Source organism: Cololabis saira, chromosome 6 (assembly GCF_033807715.1).
Source record: "Cololabis saira isolate AMF1-May2022 chromosome 6, fColSai1.1, whole genome shotgun sequence".
NCBI lineage: Eukaryota > Metazoa > Chordata > Actinopteri > Beloniformes > Belonidae > Cololabis > Cololabis saira.
The window spans coordinates 40,579,281-40,604,886 of record NC_084592.1 but is presented as its reverse complement, the minus strand read 5'-3'; the positions used below and the strand labels follow the sequence as shown (position 1 = coordinate 40,604,886).

At 39.6% G+C, this 25,606-nt stretch overlaps 1 protein-coding gene across 2 annotated transcripts in view; it reads left to right on the top strand.

The window, feature by feature from the left end:
* Nucleotides 1-25,606, top strand: part of LOC133446192 (immunoglobulin-like domain-containing receptor 2) — a 32,959-nt gene that overhangs the window by 2,631 nt on the left and 4,722 nt on the right. The window contains exons 2-7 of one of the 2 annotated variants that reach the window (XM_061724114.1): nt 2,842-3,171; nt 4,782-4,901; nt 17,589-17,645; nt 20,357-20,503; nt 22,101-22,262; nt 24,121-24,234. In XM_061724114.1, coding sequence (XP_061580098.1) covers nt 2,842-3,171; nt 4,782-4,901; nt 17,589-17,645; nt 20,357-20,503; nt 22,101-22,262; nt 24,121-24,234 — 930 coding nt within the window. The remainder of the gene's footprint in view (nt 1-2,841; nt 3,172-4,781; nt 4,902-17,588; nt 17,646-20,356; nt 20,504-22,100; nt 22,263-24,120; nt 24,235-25,606) is intronic. The other variant, XM_061724115.1, reaches the window with a different exon arrangement.

Here is a 25,606-nt window from a genome sequence, read left to right as displayed (position 1 = left end):
TTTACACACCAGTTGGTTAAAGAGAAACATTTGAAACCATTTTGAAGTATTTTTTTCATGCAAAATGCAAAACAGCTTGGGAGCTGCAAAACACCATAATAGTGACCATAATTGTGTTGATTATGTCTTCAAATGGTTTTTGTAAAAAAAAGTTCACCGGAAACTTAAAGATGCAATTTTTATTTTTGTAGAAAACCGGAAAACAGTTTTGAGAAGCTGGGCGACAGTTTTTAACTTCCACAACTAAATAAACAAAGTTTCAATTTTCAAAGTTGCTTTCCAAAAAAAAAAAAAAGCTATGAGTTGTATTATCGTAGAAGAAGTCTCATTCCTCATCCTGTTGTGGAAATAAAAATACTTTTTTATCTCAGATCGGTCGGAAACTGGAATAAATGCTGGTTTTTGAAGGCTGGGTGTGTGCTGCTCTCGCTGCTTCTGCGGAGCTGCCGGACTTGCTTTTGTTTGGGTTTCCTGTCTTCAGGGAAATGTTTAGAGTGAGTTCCTGCCCCACCTAGAGCAGAGATTACCCCCGAGTGCCCGGCCGCTGCGCGATGACAACCCCCTGCCTCTCCGCAGGCCTCCCCAGCCCCCCACGCTCGCAGGAATTTAACCTCCTGACCTCGGTACGGGGCAGCGTCGGAGCCCCCGCACACCTAATCTCTGTTCCCGTCCTCGCTCCCGCTCTGATACGCTGCAGATTACACTTTCTCATCATTATTCATCCTACAGATAAAGAGGAAACACAGCTGTTGCTTTAGTAATAAACCTGTAATTTACATCAGATGCTGACTCATTTGGAAACTTCAGCCCTGCAATCCTTCTCCGTTGTGTTCATGATGTAATAACGAAATAACACCTTATTATTCAGGAGTAACAAAGTAAGATCTCTAAAAATAGCAGCACGCTTGAATCAGCATCTCACTACAGCTTGAAGGTGTGTTTTCCTTAAATGTAGTGCAGGTTAATTACCAGCATAAGTTAGAATCAACAAAATCAGCCAAACTAATATGTTTAATTGTGATTGACATAAAGTGGGGGTGTTTATTTCAGCTGTTAATGAAGAAAAAGAAGCTTCTTTAAAACCATCGCAGAGGGTTGTCCAGTTTTTCTTACACGGTCTCTGGTAGTTGTGACACGGTGATGAATTTATGTGTCTGAACATCTAACATCAAAATAAAGGTCAGGTTATGACCCATGTTTACTGGGTAAAGGGCGTGGGAAGGAGTGGGGTCAAGAGGCCTCTTTACACTCCTGTTTACGCTGTTATTCATTCCTTGTGTGTTTTTCATAGAAAATTCTGGTTGTTTCTCAAAGTAATTGTGGTCCAAGAAGTTTTATTTTACTATTTCACCTTGTGTGACACCTAGGGTTGCCACCTTTCAGAAATAGAAATAAGGGACGCCCCGATTTCAGCAGCGCAGGAGCCAAAAAAAAGCCCCAAAACTTCTAAACTGCATAGAAATGTGTTTATTTTATATGAAAAAACAAAATGCTTTGATTTAAAGTTTAAAGTGCTTTAATAGCATTGAACTTGCATGACCGTACAGACAGCCAACCATACTAGCAACTGAAATAGCCTACTATGTCCACATCAGCCAAGATGTAAAATATAGCCTACAGGTGAAGAATATGGTGTAAAAGTTAATTTATTTCAATAATTCAACTAGAATATGGTGTAAAAGTTAATTTATTTCAATAATTCAACTAGAATATTGTGTAAAAGTTAACTTATTTCAATAATTCAACTAGAATATGGTGTAAAAGTTAACTTATTTCAATAATTCAACTAGAATATGGCTTAAAAGTTCATTTATTTCAATAATTCAACTTAAAAGGTGAAACTAATATATTACCTAGTCTTATTACATGCAAAGCAAGATATGTTAAACCTTTATTTGTTATAATTTTGATGATGGAATTGTTTATTGATTTCATTAGATATTCTCTAATTTATTTTTTATTTTGGGTTTTCATAAACTGTGAGCCATAATCACCAAAATAATCATAAATCGCGTCCCTTATTAGTTCAATACGGGATGCAACATTTTTTTCTCAAATAAAGGACAATTCTGTATTTTACGGGACGGGTGGCAACCCTAGTGACACCATTATAAGATTGTTTCTAGTCTAATAATGTTGGTTTCGGCCTGTTAAGTGGGAAATATTGTCGTTGTGTATCACTCTAAATCAAATATGGGTCAGTTCTGGGATTATAATCTAAATCTATATTCAAAGGGGAGACTGGTTTTGAGAGTGGACCTTGCAGGATTTTTCCTCCCAGCATACTCTAGTAGTTGAATTGTTGTCACTTGGCCAATTGACACTGATTTTTCTCTTGAAATAGGTCTGGTACCCCTCCCACATTCACTTTTGTTTCCACCGGTACAGAACATACCGGACCAGTCACCAGTTTAATACTTATACAGGAGCATCCAAGAGCCACTACTCAAAACAACTGAAATAACTGCATATCTACAAAAAAAACTATTTAGATCAAAAGTTGTGGCTGCAAAACCAATAATCTAGTCTTTTCTTTTATGATCCTGTCTTTGAAGAGTGAGATGGGTCCGTGAAGTCAGCGAGTGTCTGTTTTTCATTTCTGCAGGTCATGTCAATGGTTTTCTTCTTTTTGGCTCTGATATGATTGGTGTATATTGTTTTATCTTTAAGACATCATTCGCATGAAGGAATCATAAAGAAACGAATCTCCTGGAGTCACTGCAGCCGTCAACTTGTCTCTGTTTTCTTTCAACAAGATTAGAAAAAGGAGCAAAATAATAAACATTTATTCCCAACCCCCTTTCTTTTTCTCTCTCTCTATCTTTGGCTTGCATGTATCAGTCTGCCTGTGTGACGGCGTGCACGTGACGGTGCGGGAGACGCGGCGCTACGCCATGCTCTTCCAGTCCGTGGTCCTGCCGTGTCAGTACCAGACGCCGTCCACCAAGCCACCGGTGATCCAGTGGTGGTACAAGTCGTACTGCCGGGACCGCACGCGGGACGCCTTCAGCCTGCAGGACACGCTGGGCATGAAGGCCTCGGAGCTGGGCGCCACGGCCCACCTGGAGTGCTCGGACAGCAGCCGCACGGTCCGCATCGTGGCCTCGGCGCAGGGGCCCTCGCTGACGCTGGCCGAGCACTACAAGGGAAGAGACATCACCATCGTTGACAGTAACGTTATCAGCCTTTTTTTTTAATGACGAATGCATGAATGTGAGAGTTGCTGTAGCTGTTTGATCTCCACACATGAATCAGAGTAGGGCTGGGCGATATGGACCAAAAGTCATATCTCGATATTTTCTAGCTGAATGGCGATACTCGATATATATCGATATTTTTTCTGTGCCATAATTGGGGTTTCCCCCAAAGCATTATAGCATAGCATCTCTGTTAGCTTCATTTTTTCTAAGGCAAACCCTTAAAAAAACAGTCAGTTTTAATACAAAGCCTTGTGCCAAATGTCACGCAGGTACCTTTATTAAAAGAGGTCTGCACAATATCTTATATATATATAAAAATAAACTGCTGGCATATATAGAATAAAAATGCTTCTTGAATAAAATAAAACAAATATCCCTTTCCTGCATAACAATTAAATTCAAATACACTGTGCAATTAATACAATGTAGACAGTAACAGGCAGACTTTTCCACTGAGGTTGACAGTTGTACAAATAACAAAACATTTGTGCAAATCTCAAATAAAACATTCAAGTCAATTTGTCACAAAATAAGCTAGATCAAAATCAGAGGTGTCAAAAGTATTCACATTCATTACTCAGGTAGAAGTATAGATACTAGAGTTTAAAAATACTCCTGTAGAAGTTGAAGTATCAACTCAAGTTTTTTACTCAAGTAAAAGTATAAAAGTACTGGTTTCAAAACTACTTAAAGTATAAAAGTAAAAGTAATGTAAGGGGGGAAAAGGCCATTATGGACAAAAGCCATTGAAAATGAATGTATTAGTATAATGCAAATATATTAAAGAACCATATATGTGTACTATTGAGCATTAACATGTGTTTCAGAGAGCAGCAGATATGATGACTAGTTACATATAAGTATTGCAATGGTGCAAAAAGTCAAACTTCAGAGGCATGTTATCATTTATCCTAACCTTTATTGGAATGTACATCCAAGTTTAGTTGCAGGAATCTGAGGGAACGGATGTAAGAACAAAACTGGACAAGAACATCTGAAACAACCACAACCAAATTCACTCTATCTGGATGGAGCAATTTAACTGGATAGTTTTTTTTTTTAAAGGCCAAAATGAAATAGAGTAACGAGGCTGTTTTTAAAATGTAAGGAGTAAAAAGTACAGATAATTGCGTGAAAATGTAAGGAGTAAAAGTAAAAAGTCGTCTGAAAAAGAATTACTCCAGTGAAGTATAGATAACCAAAATTTCTACTTAAGTAAGGTAACGAAGTATTTGTACTTTGTTACTTGCCACCTCTGCAAATGCATGAATGTGAGAGTTGCTACAGCTGTTTGACCTCCACACATGAATCAGAGCTGACTGCTCTCTCTAAATATACCTCTTTTGTTGTCACGATAAAGGAGGAACCAAAGTCACATGATCACAACCCCTTTTTTTTACTTGTGTCCATTCATGAGCCTTTAATAAGTGAGGCCTTATCAGGAGAAAACAGGTTTTGTGATGAGAGCGGTGTCCAGGGGTGACTTATGGATGCAGCACTTAAACGCTCAACCCACGTCGTAAAACACGCCGACCTTTTGACATAAATCACGTATGAACATTCGCCCGTTTGTGTCTGCAGAAGCCAGCCTGCGTATCGGGGAGCTGCAGTGGGGCGACAGCGGAGTGTACTACTGTAAAGTCGTCATCGCCGACGACCTGGAGGGGAAGAACGAGGCGCAGCTGGAGCTGCTGGTGCTCGGTATGGCTGCACTTCACCTCACGCACGCCTGTTTGCATCTCCAGCTCTGTAGAGGCTTCGCACCGCATTCTGTCTGCAAAGGTGTCTTCTGCTTGGGCTGCATTCCCGACTGTCTTAACGGCAGTTTCCATGGAAACAGGCAAAAACTTGAACGCTTTACGTGGTTCTTGATCCGTCCATGACAGACCGCTATTGTTCAGCCGGCCGTGCTCTTTTGGAGGGCTGACATGAACTTGGCCGGGCTGCGAAAATCCTAAATCAGGGGCCCCCGAAGGACCGTATGGGATTATACGTTGAGCTGCACGGCAGCCAAGGCCTCAGCGTGGGTTCCTGTTTGATCGGCGCCGAGTTAATGATTGCACAAGGTTTCCAAATGTACATCAGGCGGCTAATATTTTACCCGGAAAGGTCAGGAAATTGTCTTCTGCTGCAAAGTTGAAGAGCTCTCAACGAGAGAAACCCGGTTCAAAATCCCTCCTTGGAGTGTCACCATGGTTACAGACTTTAAGAGACAGAAGAAAATTAAAGGTTGTCAGTGCAGATGTGAAGACAGAGAGCTAAAAAAGTCTTGAGATCTTTCCTTTTCTTCCGTTTAAAGTGAGAGTTTAAACAGTTAAAGTGACCCGATACTTTGGTAAAGATCCTCTCCACTGCACTAATCTAATTATAACCAGCTCACCGCTTATTAGAGACAGAGGCTTAAACCTGTGAGCGTAGGACCGGCCGGGTTTGAGGTGCAAGACCATTTAGCTTTTCTAAAAGGCTTCAAAATTGAAACGAACTGTTTATACTTTCCAAAATAAGCTTACCTTCTCTAAGTTCAACGTTAAGACCGACGCTACTTTAACGTGTAACTGGTACTGATGGGGATAAAGCCAGCTTTTTTTAACTACAAGCACGGGCGGAAGAGTTAGTCTACCTGACAGTAAAGGTGTATTTGAACCCACAACTTAGGGAATTTAGGCTGCTTTTACCCATGATGCATTGGGCCTATGATAATATAAAGCGTCTTACATAGTTTTTCAGGACAACCAAGGCAGTCTAATTTAGGGCTGGGCGATATATCGAGTATAGGCGATGTATCTCGGCTTCTACTCTGTGCGATGTACAAAATGACTCTATCGTGAATATTCGAATATACATTTGCTTTTAGCCGCAGGCGTTAAATTACAGGCTTTTCTCACTCTCTCGTCTCTTCTCTCCTTCTCTGAGACATAAAACAAGCGTACCCTGTTACACACGTCAGTCACGTGCTGTCGTGTGTGCATTATCATTGGCCCCCGACCAGCTGCAGGTGTCGGTGCTGCTGTCCGGGACCGCCACTCACTTCCACCCCGCTTTAACTTTCCCAAACTCGGCCTGTTTGCGCCATGAGCTCATCTGCGCGGTTGCTACGCGCAACAGACTCTTTTCAAAGCTAACCGGTTTAGCAAAGACGGGAAGGGATGTTTTCTCCTCGCACGATGCGCCGGCTCTCCGGAGAGCTGAGGAGCCGCTCAGTGCGACACGCGCAGCCGAGCCTTTAGGCTGATTTATGGTTCCGCGTTACACCAACGCAGAGCCTACGGTGTAAGTGCGCATCGCCGCGTACCCTACGCCGTAGACTCTGCGTCGATTTAACGTGGAACCAAAATTCAGGCTTTTCTCTTCCATAGCTGAGAAACGTCACCTAGTGTTGCTTAAATGTGGCCACATGAAACCAACCACTATCATCGAAACAAAGTCAAACAAGACTATATGACGTCATATTTCTAAAAGTAAGTGAAAGTGATGCAAATTAAAGGAGGATAGGATGAAACATTGCAGTCTCACACCTACAATAGTCTGAATATAAAGGCCCTCCTGCTCAGAGCAGCTCATCCAGGTAAAACCTGGTAAAACCTGGTAAAACCAGGTGAAACCAGGTGAAACCAGGTGAAACCAGGACCAGAACATGTTCTTAGCAGATGTTCTTCAGACGGGGAGTCAGAGAGATGCAACCTGCACTTTCTGTTTTGGAATGACACTTTTTATGTTTATGCCACTCACTGCTCAGTAACTGTTTGATAAATACAGTTTTGGTAAATTTGACTTATTTGAAGGTTTAAAATGGGCATATATTAATGCAGTATGAACAAGAATGTTTTAATGTAGACATATAGAATCATGATACTGGTGTGATTGTAGCATCAAAGTGTTAATTCAAGGCTAAGGCAAAATATCGAGATATATATTGTGTATCGTGACATGGCCTAAAAATATCGAGATATTAATAAAAGGCCATATCGCCCAGCCCTAGTCTAATTATGTTTCTTCCCCACTTTCACCCAAGCAAAGAGTAATCAGATTACATTTTTTTTATAAATTCAACTCCCTATCCGTTGTCAATAAAATAAGTCACAGTTCAAAGTTCACTTCGATTTTTCTTACGAACAAAATAACCTATTTTTTGTCCGCTTTGTACAATTATTGCTTCTTCCAGTTTACAAAGGTATCTTATTATAAAATCAGTCATTACTTTGACTCGATAAGACATAAAAAGATGAAGGAAGACAAGAAGACGTTGGCTGTAAACACACATCCTCTGATGTCCATATAAGGAGGTTTTCTATTATTCCCACTGCAATTTACCCAGAGTGATTTCAGGCACTGAGCCGCTTCCCCCTCGAAGGGTTAAACTCACTATGTTGTTGTTTTTTTAAGATTATAGGCCAGACATCTGACAGATTTAACAACCGAACTAAAATACAGTATATAAATGAGTGATTTTAGAGTCGCCGGAGTGCAGGAGTCTGTGAATCTGTCTGATCGTGGTGAAAAGATCTTACAACTCTTTGACTAAACGAACAACCATCAACAGTCAGAAATAGCAACCCTGGCAAGGTTTATATATGAGGACCTGGGGCCGGATTCACCAATATGTTCTTAAGAACAATCTTAAGAAATGTCTTAAGATCTAAAATTAAGAAGTTCATAAGAAAGTTCTTAAGTGCAATTCCTCAATATTTTCTTAAGAACCGTCTTAAGAACTGTCATTTCTTACAAATTTCTTATTTTTATTCTTATTTTTCCTACTTAAGAACTTCTTAAAAAATGTCATTGCATTGCACCAACAAACAACATTTATACAGGTAGTTTGGATCTTAACCGTCAGTCACTCACTAAACATGGAGAAGGAGAAAAAGAGATGCAGGAACTTTTCAAGGTTATGGTGGATGAGATTAATGTGTGAAAAAAGAAATACTATTGGGGAAAATTAGTAATAATTAACTACCACGCTAACTAACATGCTAACAAACATTTAACAGGCTCTTTGTGTAATTAATTACAATGTATATCCTCAAACTATGACCTACTAGTCTAAACTTGTCTAAAATGTGTTGAAAAACGTGATATTAGAGGCTTATTATTATTATGTTGAAAAAGGTGATATTTTCACAGAAGAAATTTTAAGACAGGTCAAGGTTGTCTTAAAGTTAAGAAAAAAGTCAAGAACAAATTTGAGAACTTTTATTTCAAGAATACCATTTATTCTTAAATTTTTTCTTAAGAAGAAACTTAAGAAGAAAGTTGAGAAAATACTTAAGAACTTTTTTGGAGAATATGACTTCTTCTGTTTTTTCTTCTTAAGACTGAATTTAAGAAAAAAATGACACTTAAGAAGATTTTTTTCTTAAGAATGTTTTGTGAATCTGGCCCCTGGTTCCTACCAGGTCTGAAAATTAAAATAATTAAAAATTTTAAAAATTCAAATAAAGTTAAATCATCAGGTGAACAGCAACATATAGTGTTTTTCTATTATTATTATTATTGTGTGATATTGATGCCTCTTGTGTTTTGCACTATCCACTTTGCTGCTGTAATCTGGAAATTTCCCCTCTGGGGGACTATTAAAGGATTTCTTATCTTATCTTATCTTATCTTCTTAACACGTGACTTCTTACACGGCTGTGATTGAAGTCTGATTCAACAGGTTGGAGAATCACCTGAAGGAGAAATCACTTGATGTTTTCGTTTTCTGATATTAACTACGTTAAATTAGATCTTTGAGGTTTACGGACATTTGTTTATGCACAATTCTCTTAAAGCTTCACACATTTTTAGCAGTTTGTACCATAAAGGGTCTCCCTGTAGGTGTGGAGGTTAAGTATGTTTTATAACATCATCTAAGATTTACTTTACTTTTGTCTCTTGCTTGGAAAGTCACTTGTTTTCTCCTCTGTCATCAGTTTGTTGAGTCTTTTTCTCGCCTCTGATATGAAGTCAGCTGCGGTCGTTGATGTTAATTTATATTAGTCCGTCAAAAGACACAGCTGTGGAGGGAGTTTAAAAATACTTTCAGGTAGTTTTGGATGAAAGTAGAGCTCTGAGACAGCAGACTTGTAGTCAAGACTGTCTAAACCGAGACCAAGACCAAGACTAGTTATTTCCTCATCTTGCGTGGTTGTAGAACATCAGCTCCATCCTGGTTCAGCTAGTTTCCATATGAGCTCGTATTCAACTGCAGCACAATAACACACAGAGAAGTGGATGATGATGTTGAACTCACTATAAATGTTTTCATCCATCAGCTGAGATCAGATACACTACCACTTCACTACCGCTATTTCTACACTATTGGAGGATTGACTCCAGTGCTTTTAAGGATTGACACGACTACTAACTAGTCCCAAAGTCCTCTAGCACAGGGGTCGGCAACCCGCGGCCCTAGAGCCGCATGCGGCTCTCTAGCGCCGCCCTAGTGGCTCCTGGAGCTTTTTCAAAAATGTTTGATCTTTTTTTTTCCTTTTTTTCTTCTTTTTTTCTCTTTTTTTTTCCATTTTTCTTCTTTTTTTCTCTTTTTTTTCCTTTTTTCTTTTTTTCTTCTTTTTTTCCTTCCTTTTTCCTTTCCTTTTTAATCTCGACATTTCGACTTTTTTCTCAACATTTCGACTTTTTTCTCGAAATTTTAACTTTTTTCTCGACATTTCGATCTTTTTCTCGAGATTGTACTTCAACATTAATCTCAACATTTCGACTTTTTTCACGAAATTTTAACTTTTTTCTCGACATTTCGACTTTTTTCTCAAAATTCTGACTATTTCCTCGACATTTTGACTTTTTTCTCGACATTTCGACTTTTTTCTCGACATTTCGCCTTTCGCAATTTGCCTTCATTCGAAGATCTTTCATTTTTTGCGGCTAAGGACATACCGGTATTTGTTTTTTGTGTTTTTGGTTCAATATGGCTCTTTCAACATTTTGGGTTGACGACCCCTGCTCTAGCAGAATAACCAGCCTCCAACACCCCCCTCCACCTCAGAAAAGTCATGAATAGTAAATGTCGATTTAAACTGGACTTAATTTGGGGATGAAACCTGAATTTTAAATATTAAAGATACAATTATCAACTTGAAATTACATTATTTACCATTATAGTAATCAGATTACTTATATCGGCATCACTGAAATGGACCTGATACTTAATCAATTACAACGATTTAGTTATAGTTATAAACAAAAAACTGTAATTAAATACAGACACATGCAGATGCACCAAACCATTAAATCAGATGCAAAATACAAATGTTTAATTACATGTATGTTTGAAGTGTTAATCAGTAGAGCTGTGATGTCATCAAATACACGGATGTTCCAGCTGTTCAAAGGCTGAAATCCGTCCTCCCGTCCTCCAAAGCTCTTCTTCCGAGTTTGCGCTCCAGAAACGTTGGGAGTCAGGGCCAATAGGAACGAAGGAAGTCAAAACAAGAACTTATCACGCAAGAAATTCAACTTTCAAGGTAAAACAGGAAAACGGGAAAAGTCAAAGATAAAGCCAAACAAAACAGGGGCTTCACCAGAACAAGAAGAGGTCAGCACGCTAAGAGAAACCAAAAAAAATAGCAGAAGTTACAAAAGAAAAGAAGAAACCAGCGCTGGTGGATTAATCTGCTCCCTCCTTTTCCTTTTTCTTCCTAATTCTCCTCCCATACTCCTCCATTACTCACTCCTCGCTCACTCCTCCGCCCGCTTCCAGCTCGCTCGGGTTACTCGGTGTCACTCCTGGTATGTAGATGAGTGTGCCAGGCCAAAGTACTCAGATTACTTATTGTTCTTCGGGCTAACAGGCTGCTGAGCTCGCTCCAGACTCGGAGGAGGACCGGCGTCCGGTCCGTCCACGTAGTCAGACACGTCAGAGACGTCAGACCTCCACCGGTCTTTGCTGTAATCATGGTCTTTGTCCAGATCTCATAATAAGCACCTGAACACCCACAGAGCAAGCTCTGTGTTTTTCTACCTTCAGTCTTTTCTGGCCTCTTTATGTTGCACATGAAGCACAAAACGTGCCCTGTTTCACACCGACCCAGCACACTTGTGTGACCCTTTTTTTTGACGAGTTGCCACGGTACATAGTTGTCCTGGATTCTCTCTGCGCCCCAGTTTCCCAAACACTCCTCTCGCCCTCCTTTTCCTGGTGGATGTGAGCTGTTGTGGCTGCGTCTGTGTCCATGTAGTATGTTTAATACTACGTGTGTTTATTTTCATTTTAATTTTGAGTCTGAGACGGAAGATTGGCGTGCATCCTGCCACAGAAACACCGAAGTCATAGAAAGGTTTAAAGAAACAATTTAGGCCCTGTCCCAATACTCCCATTACCCCTAGTTTTCATCCCTACCCCTACATTTTGTGCGTTCCCGTGAGGGTAGTGGTGTCCCAATTCCTCTTTTCACGAAGAAAACGCGTGTAGTGGCTATGAATCTGGCCCTACAGATCGAGGGTTTTCGGATGCTCACTAGCTGAACTAGGGCCAGAAAAATTTCCCAGAATGCTTTTCGTCGTCATTTGCGGACTGAATCAAAAAAAAAAAACATGGCGGACGTTTCTTATTTTTTAGTGAATAAAATCAATATTTTGAGTTAGTTTCTGCATAAAAATGCATTTTGATTACATTTCTAGCGAGAAATATATATTTTACTTTCATAATATTCACTCAGAGAATGTACATAATCACTCGTTTGCCCGTTGTTGCGAAGTCTTTTTCAAACCTCGCCAGAATAAAGGCTGATTTATGGTTTCACGTTACACCAACGCAGAGCCTACGGCGTAGGGTACGCGGCGACGCACGCCGTACCCTACGCCGTACCCTACACCGTAGGCTCTGCGTCGATTTAACGCAGAACCATAAATCAGCTCCCGAGCCGGCAGGCAGGCAGAAATCCCGAAATTTTCGGATCAAATTTCTCAGTCTCAGTCACTGATGTCAAATTTAATAACTACATTTATTTAAAAAGACTTATCAAAATAAAAGATTGGTTTTGACACACAACTACTGCAGTGAACTACTTTAGATGTTCATGGATGATGAAATAAAGCTGAAGGATTGTGAGATTAATGAATGACAAAGGTATTTGTCAAGGCGTAGCTACAACTGTTAGATTTCATCTATTAAACCAACATTTATCTTCCTAAATGATTTATTTCAGCCAGTGGTAATTCTCCATAGAGCTGCAGGTTTCTCCCCGGGACGATCACGTGTGTACTCCGGCTGCTGCTGCTGCTGCTCCCCGGACTGGCGGCTCTTATCATCGCTGAAAACATCAGATCAAATTTCTTAACAGGCGTTATTTGGATAAACTGAGCCCAGGTTGGGGATCTTAACGGTTACTTTTACGCCTGAAAAAATATTAAAACTTAATAAAGTGGCATATTAACAGCGCTACAGCTGAAATTAAAACAGCTTTTGGCTCTCAGCTTCCTGATTTTAGTGGTGGTGCTGAAAGTAGGAGTAGTGGGAGTATTGGGACAGGCCCCTGGGAAGATTTCAAGTGCCCTAAAATCTGTGGCTTCTTTTTTAGGGGTAGTGGTAGTGAGGGAGGGCTAGTGGTAGAAAGTAGGGCTAGTGAAAGAAAGTAAGGGGTGTATTGGGATTGGCCCTTAGTCATCCTAAAGCAACATGAGCTGCACAACTTATAAGAGTCTGAAGTTAAACTCTTGTGTATACGTTTAGGGAAAGGTGTGAATTTCAGTCCAGTATTTTGTCAATCAACGGTAAACAATACAGATATTAAAAGTCCTAGATGATCCACCAAACCATCTATTATCTATACCAGCTAAGTACTGTTTAGGGCCTCGGGAAACTGCTGGAGTTCATCCCTCCTTTATTTAGGTGAAGGGCGGCACTTTTTCTGGTGTTCACCAGCAAGACAGCAAGATAACGATGCTCCAAAAAGCAACATTTTCTTTCTTTTAGCTGGTTTATTGAAGAATGGCCTCTGACCGTTGTCTTCTCTTTGACCATCGTAAAACCGACATATACAAAATGTGGCATCACCTGACTGACATTACAAATTAGCTTGTTAAATGCAAGCACATGCAAAACAAACATTTTCATAACTATAATAACTATAACCATAAATATGCAAATGATGATACAATTGTTACACGAAACAAAAAGATAATAATATATGTCATAAGCAATACTGACGGACAAATCTTGTCCGGATCGACAATGATATCAGGTTAATATCAGCTTAACTTGTGGAACGTCTGCATTACGTTTAGCGATCTTGGATTTATCCACTACCTCGTATCTTTTTTTTGGGGGGTAACCAAACAATGCTATAAACAACCACCAGAAGGGGTTCTGGGGAAGTTCACAAAAACGTAATCTATTGTTACTTACAAAAGGCAGAACACAGACGTCTCATAGATGATGATATTTCACTTTGCTGGGATTCGTTGTTGAGTCACCGTGAGTTTCTGGGCCGAAAACATCCAGAGAGTTTGCAAATATTTATAGTGGGACAGGATGAAGAGTCGTTGCTGCAACTTTGGTAGGATCACTCACCTGTGCAGGGCCGGTCCTGGGATTTTGCCGGTCCTGAATCTCACACCTTCCTACAACTGAAAGAACAAACACACATGATAAAGATAATATAACATGATATTGTCGTGGTGGACACTATGATGTATGCGTTTCACACCAGAAGCTCTTATTGTGAAAGGGTAGAGAGCATATATATATATATATATATATATATATATATATATATATATATATATATATATATATATATATATATATATATATATATATATATATATATATATATAATGTATACAGTCATCATTAAAAAGTTTTCTTAGACTTTGAAAAGGAAAAGTTTATTTAATCGTTTTGAGGAAAAATACATTTGTTTACCAGTTGTTAGACACGTGCTTGCTTGACAACGCCTCCGTCAGCGTTACCAGGTTGAGCCGGTTTCCGCCCAATTGGGCTGGTTGATCAAATTTACTGCTTTTCCTGGTTTTTACAAAATATTTAGGAGAAATTATTAACAAAAAGGTTTCCATTATGGCAGACAAAAGTAGAAACTTACACAATAAACTTAATCTACTCAATTTAATTGTGGTCTTTGTTTGGAGCCTGATCATTTGCTCATGACTAGAAATGTATTACGCATTTGATAATTTATGGTTTTAACATCGCGAATGTATGATTTGGGGTGGTTTCTCATTAGTTTTACATTACATAGTCTGGACACAAGGCAAGCAAATATGGTTAAATGTAATTTTAGCGACAAATGGCTCGAAAATTCCACTTTCCCTGGACAGTGTGACTGTCTTTTTGGTCATAGATTTGGTTTGAAAATGGTATTAAAAAGTCTTAAATTGAACTTGGTCAAACCTGTAGACACCCTGGTTTAGGAGGAGGTTAAGATGGTGGGGATAATTGTCTTGACCGGGTTGAAACAGGCGGGAAATAAAGAATCAGAAATACCTTCTTTTGGCTTACTTACAATACAAAAAGAGGAGCCTTCTCACGTTAAAAGACGTTGCTGGTTGCTCAAAGATTACGTCATTGATCATCAGGAGCTTTACTGAAGTAAAAGTTGCAACTGCAACTGTTCCTGTAGCCTCCCTCCGTTTTACTGTAATAAAGGACAAAAGCAGCCTTTTGCTTCAAACTGATTAGAGATCAGAACCTGGTGCAGCCTCGTTTTAAGGAAACCTCACTATCTCTCTAACGCTCTGTTTTTGCTCATTCATGCTGATCGAATAAAAACCTGGGGCCTCATTTATCAACCGAGCGTACGCACAGATGTGTGCGTAATGTGTGCGTAAGAACATTCCCACGCAAAGTGAGGAATTTATCAACTTGTACTTGTGGGTAGGAACGTGTGTAAATTAAAGCACAGCTCCGACCATGCGTACACACAAAACCTAGTGGTAGAACAGTGAAACTACAAATAGAACCCATTAAAAGAGTCACAGTGTTCAGCAATCTCAAACTTCACACATGTTCCCTGTTTCCTCTAATCAATAAAAATTCTCTATTAGTAATTTAGACATTTTGAATAATTGGTGTGAAAAGCTATAAAAGACAGCTGTGGGAGGACGACCTGAAAAGAAAATACAAGTACCATGGCTTATCTTGCACTGTTGGAGGATTTGGAGAAGCGTGCGCTCCACAGGGAGCGCGTTTTCAAAGAGCGCGCTGATCTGTTCAGTGAGAGACGGAGTGGCTTCTCAGCAGGTACCGCTTCCCCAAAAACATTCTGACGGATCTATGCCGTGATTTACAACCTATGTTGGAGCGAGAGACAAAACGCACCAAAGCCATCCCAGTCACATCCAGCTCCTGTCCACCCTGGGATTTTTGGCCACCGGAACATTTCAGAGAGAGATTGGAGACATATGCAGCATTTCGCAGCCGACACTAAGCAGAATCATGCCGGCAGTGTTGGATGCAATACGGTAATTTCTCTGGCCCAACTTACATCCAGTTCCCATACACTCATCACCAACAAACCGAAATTAAACGAGGATTTCACGCCATCGCCGGATTCCCAAACATAATTGGAGCTATAGATTGCACCCACATCGCAATAAAAGCACCATCACACAATGAATTCAGTTACGTGAACAGGAAAGGATTTCATTCAATCAATGCACAAATAATCTGCGATGCAACTATGTCTCTGTCAAACGTTGTTGCCCGGTGGCCTGGAGGAACGCACGACTAATTTATTCTGCAGAACAGGGGCCTCATCTATAAAGCTTGCTTGCGCACAAAAAGGGCCTGAAAGATGCGCAAGCCGGCTTCTACGCAAAGCCTGGGATCTAAAAAGAAAAAACTAACAGAAAAATCTGCGTATCCCTACGGCAACCCCGACCCTCCCGTAAGAATTTACTTAAGACACGGGGAACTGGCGACGCAGGCTGTGAGGTGGTGAAATGAAGCCAGATTCATGTCATACTCTTAATAATGTCATCACATATCAGACTTATAATAAAATAGCGCTGATCGTGTCCCTCTGTGTGTGAAGCTCAGCGTCAGTCAGGACTCTGGTGCTGCTGCAGCCGCGGTGACACGCCGGGAACCTCCTCCACCGCTTTAGGACAGAACAAATGAGGGGCTTCGTAGAGCGTTTAGGGGCTCCACGGAGCCCCTCATTTCTTCCCTAAAGGGACACAGATTTTTTTATATATATAATGAGTTTTACGCACGCGTGAAACCTTTAGGTGCGAGTGTAAGACTAAATGAGGGTCCCGCGTTAAAACGACGCAGAGCCTACGGCGTAGGGTACGCGTAGACGCGCAACTACGCCGTAGGGTCTGCGTTGGTGTGACGCGGAACCATAAATCAGCCTTGAGCAGCTCTGAGGGGAGACGGGAGGGGGAACGGGGCTGCCGGGCCGTTCGTGCATCGTCTTCGCACAGGGTGTGTTGATGATTTGCAATTAATGGCTGATCCTACCGTTAGTTTTTAAACTGTAAAAAGTGGACAAAAACATGATTTTGAAAAGACGGGGGGACATGCCCCCACTGTTGCGCCGGGGCACCCACAGCATTTAGCGCAGCAACACCGTGCTGCCACTCACTCGCTGTATTTTATACTATTTATTTTTCTACTTTTACTGTGACCACCAAATAATGTGGTTTTCCTGTCCTCCACCTCATCCACAACATCTCGATCTCAGATCTCGGTGAAATTCAGTGGCACGGTGGCTGGATACTTCTCATTCATCCTGAAGCCAAACAGGCTGCAGGAAGCCACTGCGCATGCTCAGCAGGCTCATTCATATGCAAAAACATACCATTTTTGGTATGAAGTGGGCGTGTAGAGGGCGGGATATGAGGCGGATTCAGCTGAGCAACCTTCCAGCTGGACTGTGATTTATAAAGCGAACATTGCGTGCAGGTGTGTGTGCACATGGTTTTATTGATCCAGATTTTTTTTTGCGCCCGCCATTTTCGGCTTTTGGGTGTACGTGCACTTTTAGTATGAATTCTACGCAGTCCATTTTAAATGAGGCCCCAGCTCTGTTGGCGTGCACTTCCAAGCAGGAACTGTTGTTGCTGCCATATATGGTCAATTGGAGGCGTTTGGAGGCGTTTCTGAATGCAAATTACCCTAACCATGCACAAGCATGGCAGTTCATCACTGACTACTTACTAGTGTGCGTACGACCGGTGTCCGCACGTTTGATAAATTCAGATTTTTTTGTACTTACACACATTCTAAATTTCATTCCCACGACAGAATTTAGAACCTTTTCTACGCACGGTTGATAAATGAGGCCCCTGGTTCCTGCAGTTCTTCTAGTAGAGCATGACCATTAATCCCTCACTCTGCTGCGCCGTTTGCTCGTCGGCCTGACCTTTGGCCCCTTGCTTCCCTGCTTGCTCTGCCGGCCTTCACCTGTGCTCTCCCTCTCTCTGCAGGCAGGACAGGTGAGCCGAACGACCTCCTACCTGAGTTTGATGTGGAGATTATGCCAGGTACGGGCCCCTAAGCTGCACTTTCCTTTCACTGCCTGGCACTTTCTCTGGCTCCCACTAACGTTTGATTCTGGCTGATCACTGATCTGCTTGATTGACAGATGAACACCTGACTCTCATCTAACACTCGTTACTCTCCGAATGAGGGAAAATGTGCTTTACTTTCATTTTAGGGTGTAGATTTTGCTCCTTAGATACTCTGATGGAAAAGGCCTCTGCTTTTTACATGTTTTAATGATTAATTAATGATGACACTTGACAGGAGGATCAATACTTGTGTTATAGCAGAGCCTGTTTATTTGCAAAGTCTTGTAGATCTCAGGTGGCCAAGACCACCGGCTCTGCCGAGCATACCGCTTAACTATTTTAAGTTAAATAAATAAACGCGTTCGCGGTTGTAGCTATGGGTTGTAGCTGCTGCCGAGCCGGCTTTGTTTTGGCAACACGGATCGGATTTCTGCCAGTTTGGGGATAAAAATACGCTGCACCATCACGACACTACAAGTGTTCACTTTTACTAATACAAAGTTTTAAAAATTTGATTAAAATTTTGATACAAGGCAAGTAAAAACTAGACTTTTTCCTTTGATGTGAATGAGAGAGACGGATATTCTGACTTGGATGTAGCAACGGAGAAGGATTTTTCTGATTGTTTAGTCAGGGAACAATCAGAAGGCTGATAAAGGGTCAATCGTCTGTCTTCATCAGACTGGTATAAGTACAATTTTACAGATTTATTGCCGGGTGCCGAGCCGCTGTAGATTAGTGATGTTTGATACCACTGAGTTCCTTTCCGATCTGATATTGAGTAAAATTCAGGCTGGTATCGGCGATACCGATTCGATACGATACATTCTGCAAATACACCTAATGTGACCGGTAAATTTATTTTAGATAGCTTAAGAATACAAGACATCAGAGTCACTTATTTAGCTATTTATTTTAAAGGAAAGAAGTATACTGAGGTAGCGGCCTCATTCACAATACAGTCGAGCTGGAAAAAGGTGTTTCCATCACGCAAAAAATGAAAAGAGAATGAAGGCAACACATGCTGCATGTATCTATATTAGTTATAACTGGGGAAGATTCTTTTTTTATTATGCACTTCAAGAAAAAAGTCGAAAAAAAGTCAAAATTGCGAGAAAAAAGGTGAAATGTCAAGATTAATGTTGAATTACAATCTTTAGAAAAAAGTCGAAATGTTGAGAAAAAAGTCAAAATGTCGAGAAAAAAGTCGAAATGTCGAGAAAAAAGTCGAAATGTCGAGATTAATGTTGAAGTACAGTCTCGAGAAAAAAGTCGAAATGTTGAGATTAAAACGGAAAGGAAAAAGGAAGAAAAAAAGAGAAAAAAAAGGAAAAAGGAAGAAAAAAGAAAAAAAGGAAAAAAAAGGTCAAACATTTTTGAAAAAACTGGACAGGAGCCACTAGGGCTGCGCTAAAGAGCCGCTTGCGGCTCTAGAGCTGCGGGTTGCCGCCCCCTGTCTTAGACAAATGTTTATTTTTTGCATTCTGGATAGTTAAGAGATTATTAATAAGTACAATTAATACATTTATTGTGTATGTTAATATAATTTAAGTTATGTTCAAATATTGCAATTTAAATTGCTAATAAAATCCTGGAATATTCTGGAAGTTTTCAAAATGTTTCTTTAGTAGTTTTTGAAAACAAAGGTTTGAATCGAACCGTGTATCAGGTGAACCAATACACATGAAAGTTAGTATAAGTCAATACAGATTTATTTTGCATTGATCATTTAGCCCAGGGGTCGGCAACCCAAAATGTTGAAAGAGAGCAAAAAATGAAAAGTCTTGTATAAGCCTTAGAATGAAGGCAACACATGCTGCATGTATCTACTGTAGTTATAACTGGGGGAAGATTTTTTTTTCCATTATGCACTTCGAGAAAAAAGTCGAAATGTCGAGAAAAAAGTCGAAATGTTGAGAAAAAAGTTGAAATGTTGAGATTAATGTTGAAGAACAATCTCAAGAAAAAAGTTGAAATGTTGAGAAAAAAGTCGAAATGTCGAGAACAAATTTGAAATGTTTAGAAAAAAGTCGAAATGTCGAGAAAAAAGTCGAAATGTCGAGAAAAAAGTCGAAATGTTGAGAAAAAAGTCGAAATGTCGAGATTAATGTTGAAGTACAATTTCGAGAAAAAAGTCGAAATGTCGAGAAAAAAGTTGAAATGTTTAGAAAAAAGTCAAAATTTCGAGAAAAAATACAAAATTTCAAGAAAAAAGTCAAAATTTCGAGAAAAAAGTTTAAATGTCGAGGAAATAGTCAAAACTTCGTGAAAAAAAGTCGAAATGTTGAGAAAAAAGTTGAAATGTCGAGATTAAAAAGAAAGAAAAAAAAGGACAAAAGAAAAGGGAAAAAAAGAAGAAAAAAAAGGAAGAAAAAAAAATCAAACATTTTTGAAAAAGCTCCAGGGAGCCACTAGGGCGGCTCTAGAGCCGCGGGTTGCCGACCCCGGATTTAGCCTATCCATTAATTAGGTTCATATTCGTGAAATGTAGCCCTGACCCCCGTTCACCCAATCTGTTTGGTCTTATTAATGTCCCGTCCCCAGCAAAAAGTGTACATGCAGGTTATGCTGTTATATCGTCCCTACCGATGTTGAGACCAAACCTACGCCCTTGTGTGCATGTGTTGGTGAACCGTACCGATGTTCTCCCTCTCACGCTGGTCCGTGCTTGTGTCCGGCTGCAGAGTGGGCCTTCGTGGGCTCCGTGGTGCTGGGCAGCGTCCTGCTGCTGCTGCTGCTGGGGATCTGCTGGTGCCAGTGCTGCCCTCACTCCTGCTGCTGCTACGTCCGCTGCTGCTGCTGCCCGGACTCCTGCTGCTGCCCCCGGCACCGTGAGTGACTCCCGCCAGCACCGGCCCCTGCACGGGGCTGGTGCTCACGTTTACCGCTCACCTGCCTGAGCATGGAGCTGGAACTAAGTCAAAACATATCACAATTTAAAAAAAGATACAGATAAACATTTTATTCAAAATACAGATGTGAATAAACATGTAGATATGTACATTTATTAATATATGTAGATATATAGACTTTTATGACTTTATATATTATGGATATAGATATGTTATATGTAGGTATGTATATGGATATATTGAGTTGTATTATACGTACAGTATTTGTGTATCTATATCTCTATTAATATATATATTGATTTATAGTTATACAGGACTGTCTCCGAAAATTAGAATATTGTGATTTTCTGTAATGCAATTACAAAAACAAAAATGTCATACATTCTGGATTCATTACAAATCAACTGAAATATTGCAAGCCTTTTATTATTTTAATATTGCTGATCATGGCTTACAGTTTAAGAAAACTCAAATATCCTATCTCAAAAAATTAGAATATTCTGGGAATCTTAATCTTAAACTGTAAGCCATAATCAGCAATATTAAAATAATAAAAGGATTGCAATATTTCAGTTGATTTGTAATGAATCCAGAATGTACATGTATGACATTTTTGTTTTTTTTTTATTTAAAAATAAAGAACTTTATCACAATATTCAAATTTTCTGAGACAGTCCTGTATGTAGATATGTCGATATATAAATTTATAGTAATTTTTATGTATATAATTGGAGGTAAATATATGAACCAGTGTATATATAGCATATCTACTCTTATATAGTTATTCAAGTATATTGTTATACCATCGCTGTCTATTGTTCTCAGAATCAGAATCAGAATCAGAAAAGGGTTTATTGCCAAGTTTTCACACGAGGAATTTGTTTTGGGGATTGGTGCAACACAATACAAATATAAAAACAAATATATAAGAGATAAAATAAAATTAAATGTATAAACAATAAAAAGTATAAACAGTAAAATAAAATGTAGACCGGAAATGTACAAAATGAGGTTTTAAAGTGCCGGGTGAGTCTGTACAAATTATATATGTATTATATTGTAGTATTATAGTAAAGTAATGATAATGTAATGCATTACAATTACTTCTATTAGTACATACATATATACATAGTAGCACAACTAAATGCTGGGCGTTTGTTTTGTTTTCTTTCATTTGCTTTGATTTGTTTTGATTTTGACTATATTTATATATACATATAATTGAGTATTATATCACTGTATTGAACAGTTATTAAAGTAGGTATGGGTGTTTTATAAGTAAGCTTATTGAAACTCGTCTCGTTATATGTAAGAATGTATATATATATATATATATATATATATATATATATATATATATATATATATATATATATATAATTAGTATTCTGTTTTTTTACTTTTTTGTATTCTTTTTTAACATGCATGTTCAAATTTAAAAAGAAAACTCCCGCACACCTTCTTCTCACTATACACTTGTTTATTAGGCCAACGTTTCGGTCATAGACCTTTTCAAAGCATCCATCCAACATGCATGCTCGAAATAAAATCTTCAAATCAAATCTAATCTGTCCAGTGTACGAGGCGGGGAAGCTGGCGAAGACTCTGCCGCCCGCCCCGGTTCCCGTGTACCCCTACTACATCCCCGGCGTTCCCACCGTGGTCCCTCTGGCCCCGTCCTCCCACCTAGATCCAAAGATCCCCTCCATTCCTTCAGTGGACAACAACCTGACTGGAGGTGAGGGTCCATGTCGCCGTTTTAACTCTTTACCTCACTGGAAGGCAGGTAAAGGTGCATTTATCACCTGATGAACTTCAGTCCATCGTTTCCTCTCTTATTGAATTAATAAAGTTCATCTTTTCCGTGGCTTCACAATTTAACTTTCTGATTCTTTTCGTCGGGCAAGAATATTTAGGTTTTTGAATACCTGACATGTTTCGGCGATTACTTCCGCCTTCATCAGAGTCACCAGGTGAATTTGGCCGACAGGTGAGTTGCAAAAAATGGCAGCCCACTGCTCCTAGTTTGACTAGAGATGGGTTGAATGCAGAGAATACATTTTCCCATTGTGGGATTAATAAAGGAAATATTATTATTATTATTATTATTATTATTATTATTAAATTGGAGAGATACACACACCGTCTGGTGACTCTGGTGAAGGAATCGCCGAAACATGTCAGATATTTAAAAACCTAAATATTCTTGTCCGACAAAAAGAATCAGCAAGTTAAATGGTTTCCTCTCTCTATCCTCTCCATACCTGTCAAGTTTTGGATTTAAAAATACGGGAAATTTGCTGTCCCACCAGCACAACCGAGGTCCAGTATCCTATATTTTGAGACATATTCACGAGAAATCTAGAAATAACAACCTGTCAACCACTTACAAACTACAATTATGTGCTCAGAATCTGAAAGTTTAACCTCAATCCGACCTTTGTTGACACTGAAATGCTGTGGACATTCCTATGTGTGTAATTCCTATAAAAGTGCCTAAATGAAAACACAAAAGTGAATTAAAGTACATTTATTTATTTACATTGATTGTCTTCAAGTGAAACATTTACATTTTCTTTTAATTTGTTAATTTGTGGCTTTCTGGTCACTGACTGACATCGGTCCCAGTTACAAATCTTTCAGAACTCGTAACTGAGCCCTGTCCTGCTCATCTTTAGGAAAACAAATTCGGTTTCCCATTTTTAGAGATATTTACACAAAGTCTTCACTTTTTTGGCAGAAATATGTTCTCTCACATTACATCCATCCATCTCTGATTTGTTGTTCCGAGTTTCTTCCCGTTGTCGCCACTAACCTTGCGTTAACTGCCAACCAGGCTACAGCAGGTGGCAGTTATCGCAGATTTTGCGACAATTCAGTTTGCAGTAGGGCTGTGCGATTAATCGATTTTAAATCTAAATCGGATTTATTAATCAAGACGATGTTAAAAAAAGGAAAATCGGAAAATCGATTTTCCTTCTTTGCAGCTGGCTGCATTACAGACAGAGCTCGTCTAGTCATCTTTGTTTGGTCAAGAAAATTGTAAATGTTGTCACTTTACTAAACTCAAGGAGGATTTACAGTATCTTTCAATTGCACTTCATTCCCAAAAGGGAAATTTGTTTGCTATTTTTCTTTAAAAATAAAGATAAAATATTTGAAACAATTTATTCCATTGTCTTTTGTAGTTTTACCAAAAAAAATCGAAATCGAAATCGAAAATTGGGTTTTCAGAGAAAAAAATCAGGAGTTTATTTTTGTCCAAAATCGCCCAGCCCTAGTTTGCAGTTTAAAAAATTATTATATTATAAAAAGGGAAATTTACAGGAAGATACTAAGGAAAAGAGTTAAAATTAAAAGTTAAAATACGGTAGTTTGCCGGCCAAAACGGGAGACTTGACAGGTATGCTTAGGTCTGAAGTAAAAGTGTGATTCAACTAACCCGCATTTCATCGTTAATCCAATAGAAATGTGTCTCCATGTCATGCATGTTACTGTAGCATCCATCATGTCTACGTGTGTCATCGCATGGCCTTGTTCTCGTGTGTGCATGCCCATGTGTGTGTGTGTGTGTGTGTGTGTGTCCACGTCCGCAGTGCGCAGTGGTTACCGCCTGACAGGCAGTCCAGACCAGGACTCAATGAAAGTTCTGTACTACATTGAGAAGGAGCTGGCTCAGTATCCGCCCGGCAGGACGTCTGCATCCAAACGTAAGCCTGCGCAGATTAGTGTCTGTGGCCTGTGCAGCCGCGTGCACGTGTTTGTGCGTCTCATTACGCGTGCATGACTCGAATCCATCTAATCGGAGCGAGCGGCTCGTCATCTTTCAGCCGGGTCTTCTGTAATAGAGGGTTTGCATTGACGTCACTTTCCCACGGGATCACGCCCCCTTACTCGCACTGAGTGGCAAAAATGGCTGCAACTAGTGGAGAAGACGGGAAAACAGCCGATTATCTGCTTAAATTAAAGGCAGTTGGACTTGACAGTGACCCGTACAGTTACCCCAAGAGCCAGTGGTCCGCAGACATTAATATTTGGCCACGAATCCAGTTTCCTGATATTTATATGTACTTAATTTCTACGCCGGGGAAACACACGAAGCAAAGCTTGAAGGCTTACAAAAGTCTTGATGCTTGGTCCGACTTCAAGGCAGGATTTGTTGTAGAAATTAAAGTGATGAGGACACAGAACTTTATGATTTGACCGTTTAACGTTAGCTACCCAAAAATCCAACATTACCTGATACAAAATGGGAACCACAAATCCACGTTTCGGTGTCTGGAATCCAGTTGTTTCTGCAAATTGCCGCGATCCATTTGTCTCTCTTAAGCTTATTTTTCGGCAGTCTGTAAAACGATAACTCCGACTTCTTGCTAAATCTATGAGTACAGTCGATCCCACAACAGCTCTTTCCCATTTTAGATGTTTTCAAGTGCTCAAACTCAAAGTTTACGCTGCCACTCAGTCTTTCTGTCATTCAGTGGGCGAAACCCGCTGTGAAGTCACATCTGTGACGTCATGCACATTCCCTCTATAACATCATATCGTTGTAACTTCATAATTTCACCAGGAGGTGAAACGAGAAACTTTCATCTTTATGGATTTTAAAAAAGGCCAAAAGAAGGAAAACTTGATGAGTTGTCAAGTAAATCTGTCATGATTATGAAACCTCCTTTTCTTAGTTTGTTCTTATTAAATACCGCCAGACTCGGAGCGGGAGGCTCCGGGCCTCGAGGTGATACCACGAGACGGACTCCAGCTGGATTGTACTGATAACATGTTTAAAGTTTTTACATTAACATTAACTTCTGCTGATTGACATCAGAAGAAGTAAGAGACATTATTTAATAAAGTTCATTTTGTCCATGGCTTTACAATTTATCAGTCACCCAGTAAGGAATCGCCAAAACATGTCAGGTTTTTAAGAAACATAAATATTCTTGTCTGACGATAAGAATCAGCAAGTTCAATTGTAAAGCCACGGACAAAATTACCTTTATTAAATAAGTACGAGATGTGTTGACCGTCCTAATTATGGTCATTATGTGATGGCGTCTGGATATTTATAGTTTCAGTTTGTCA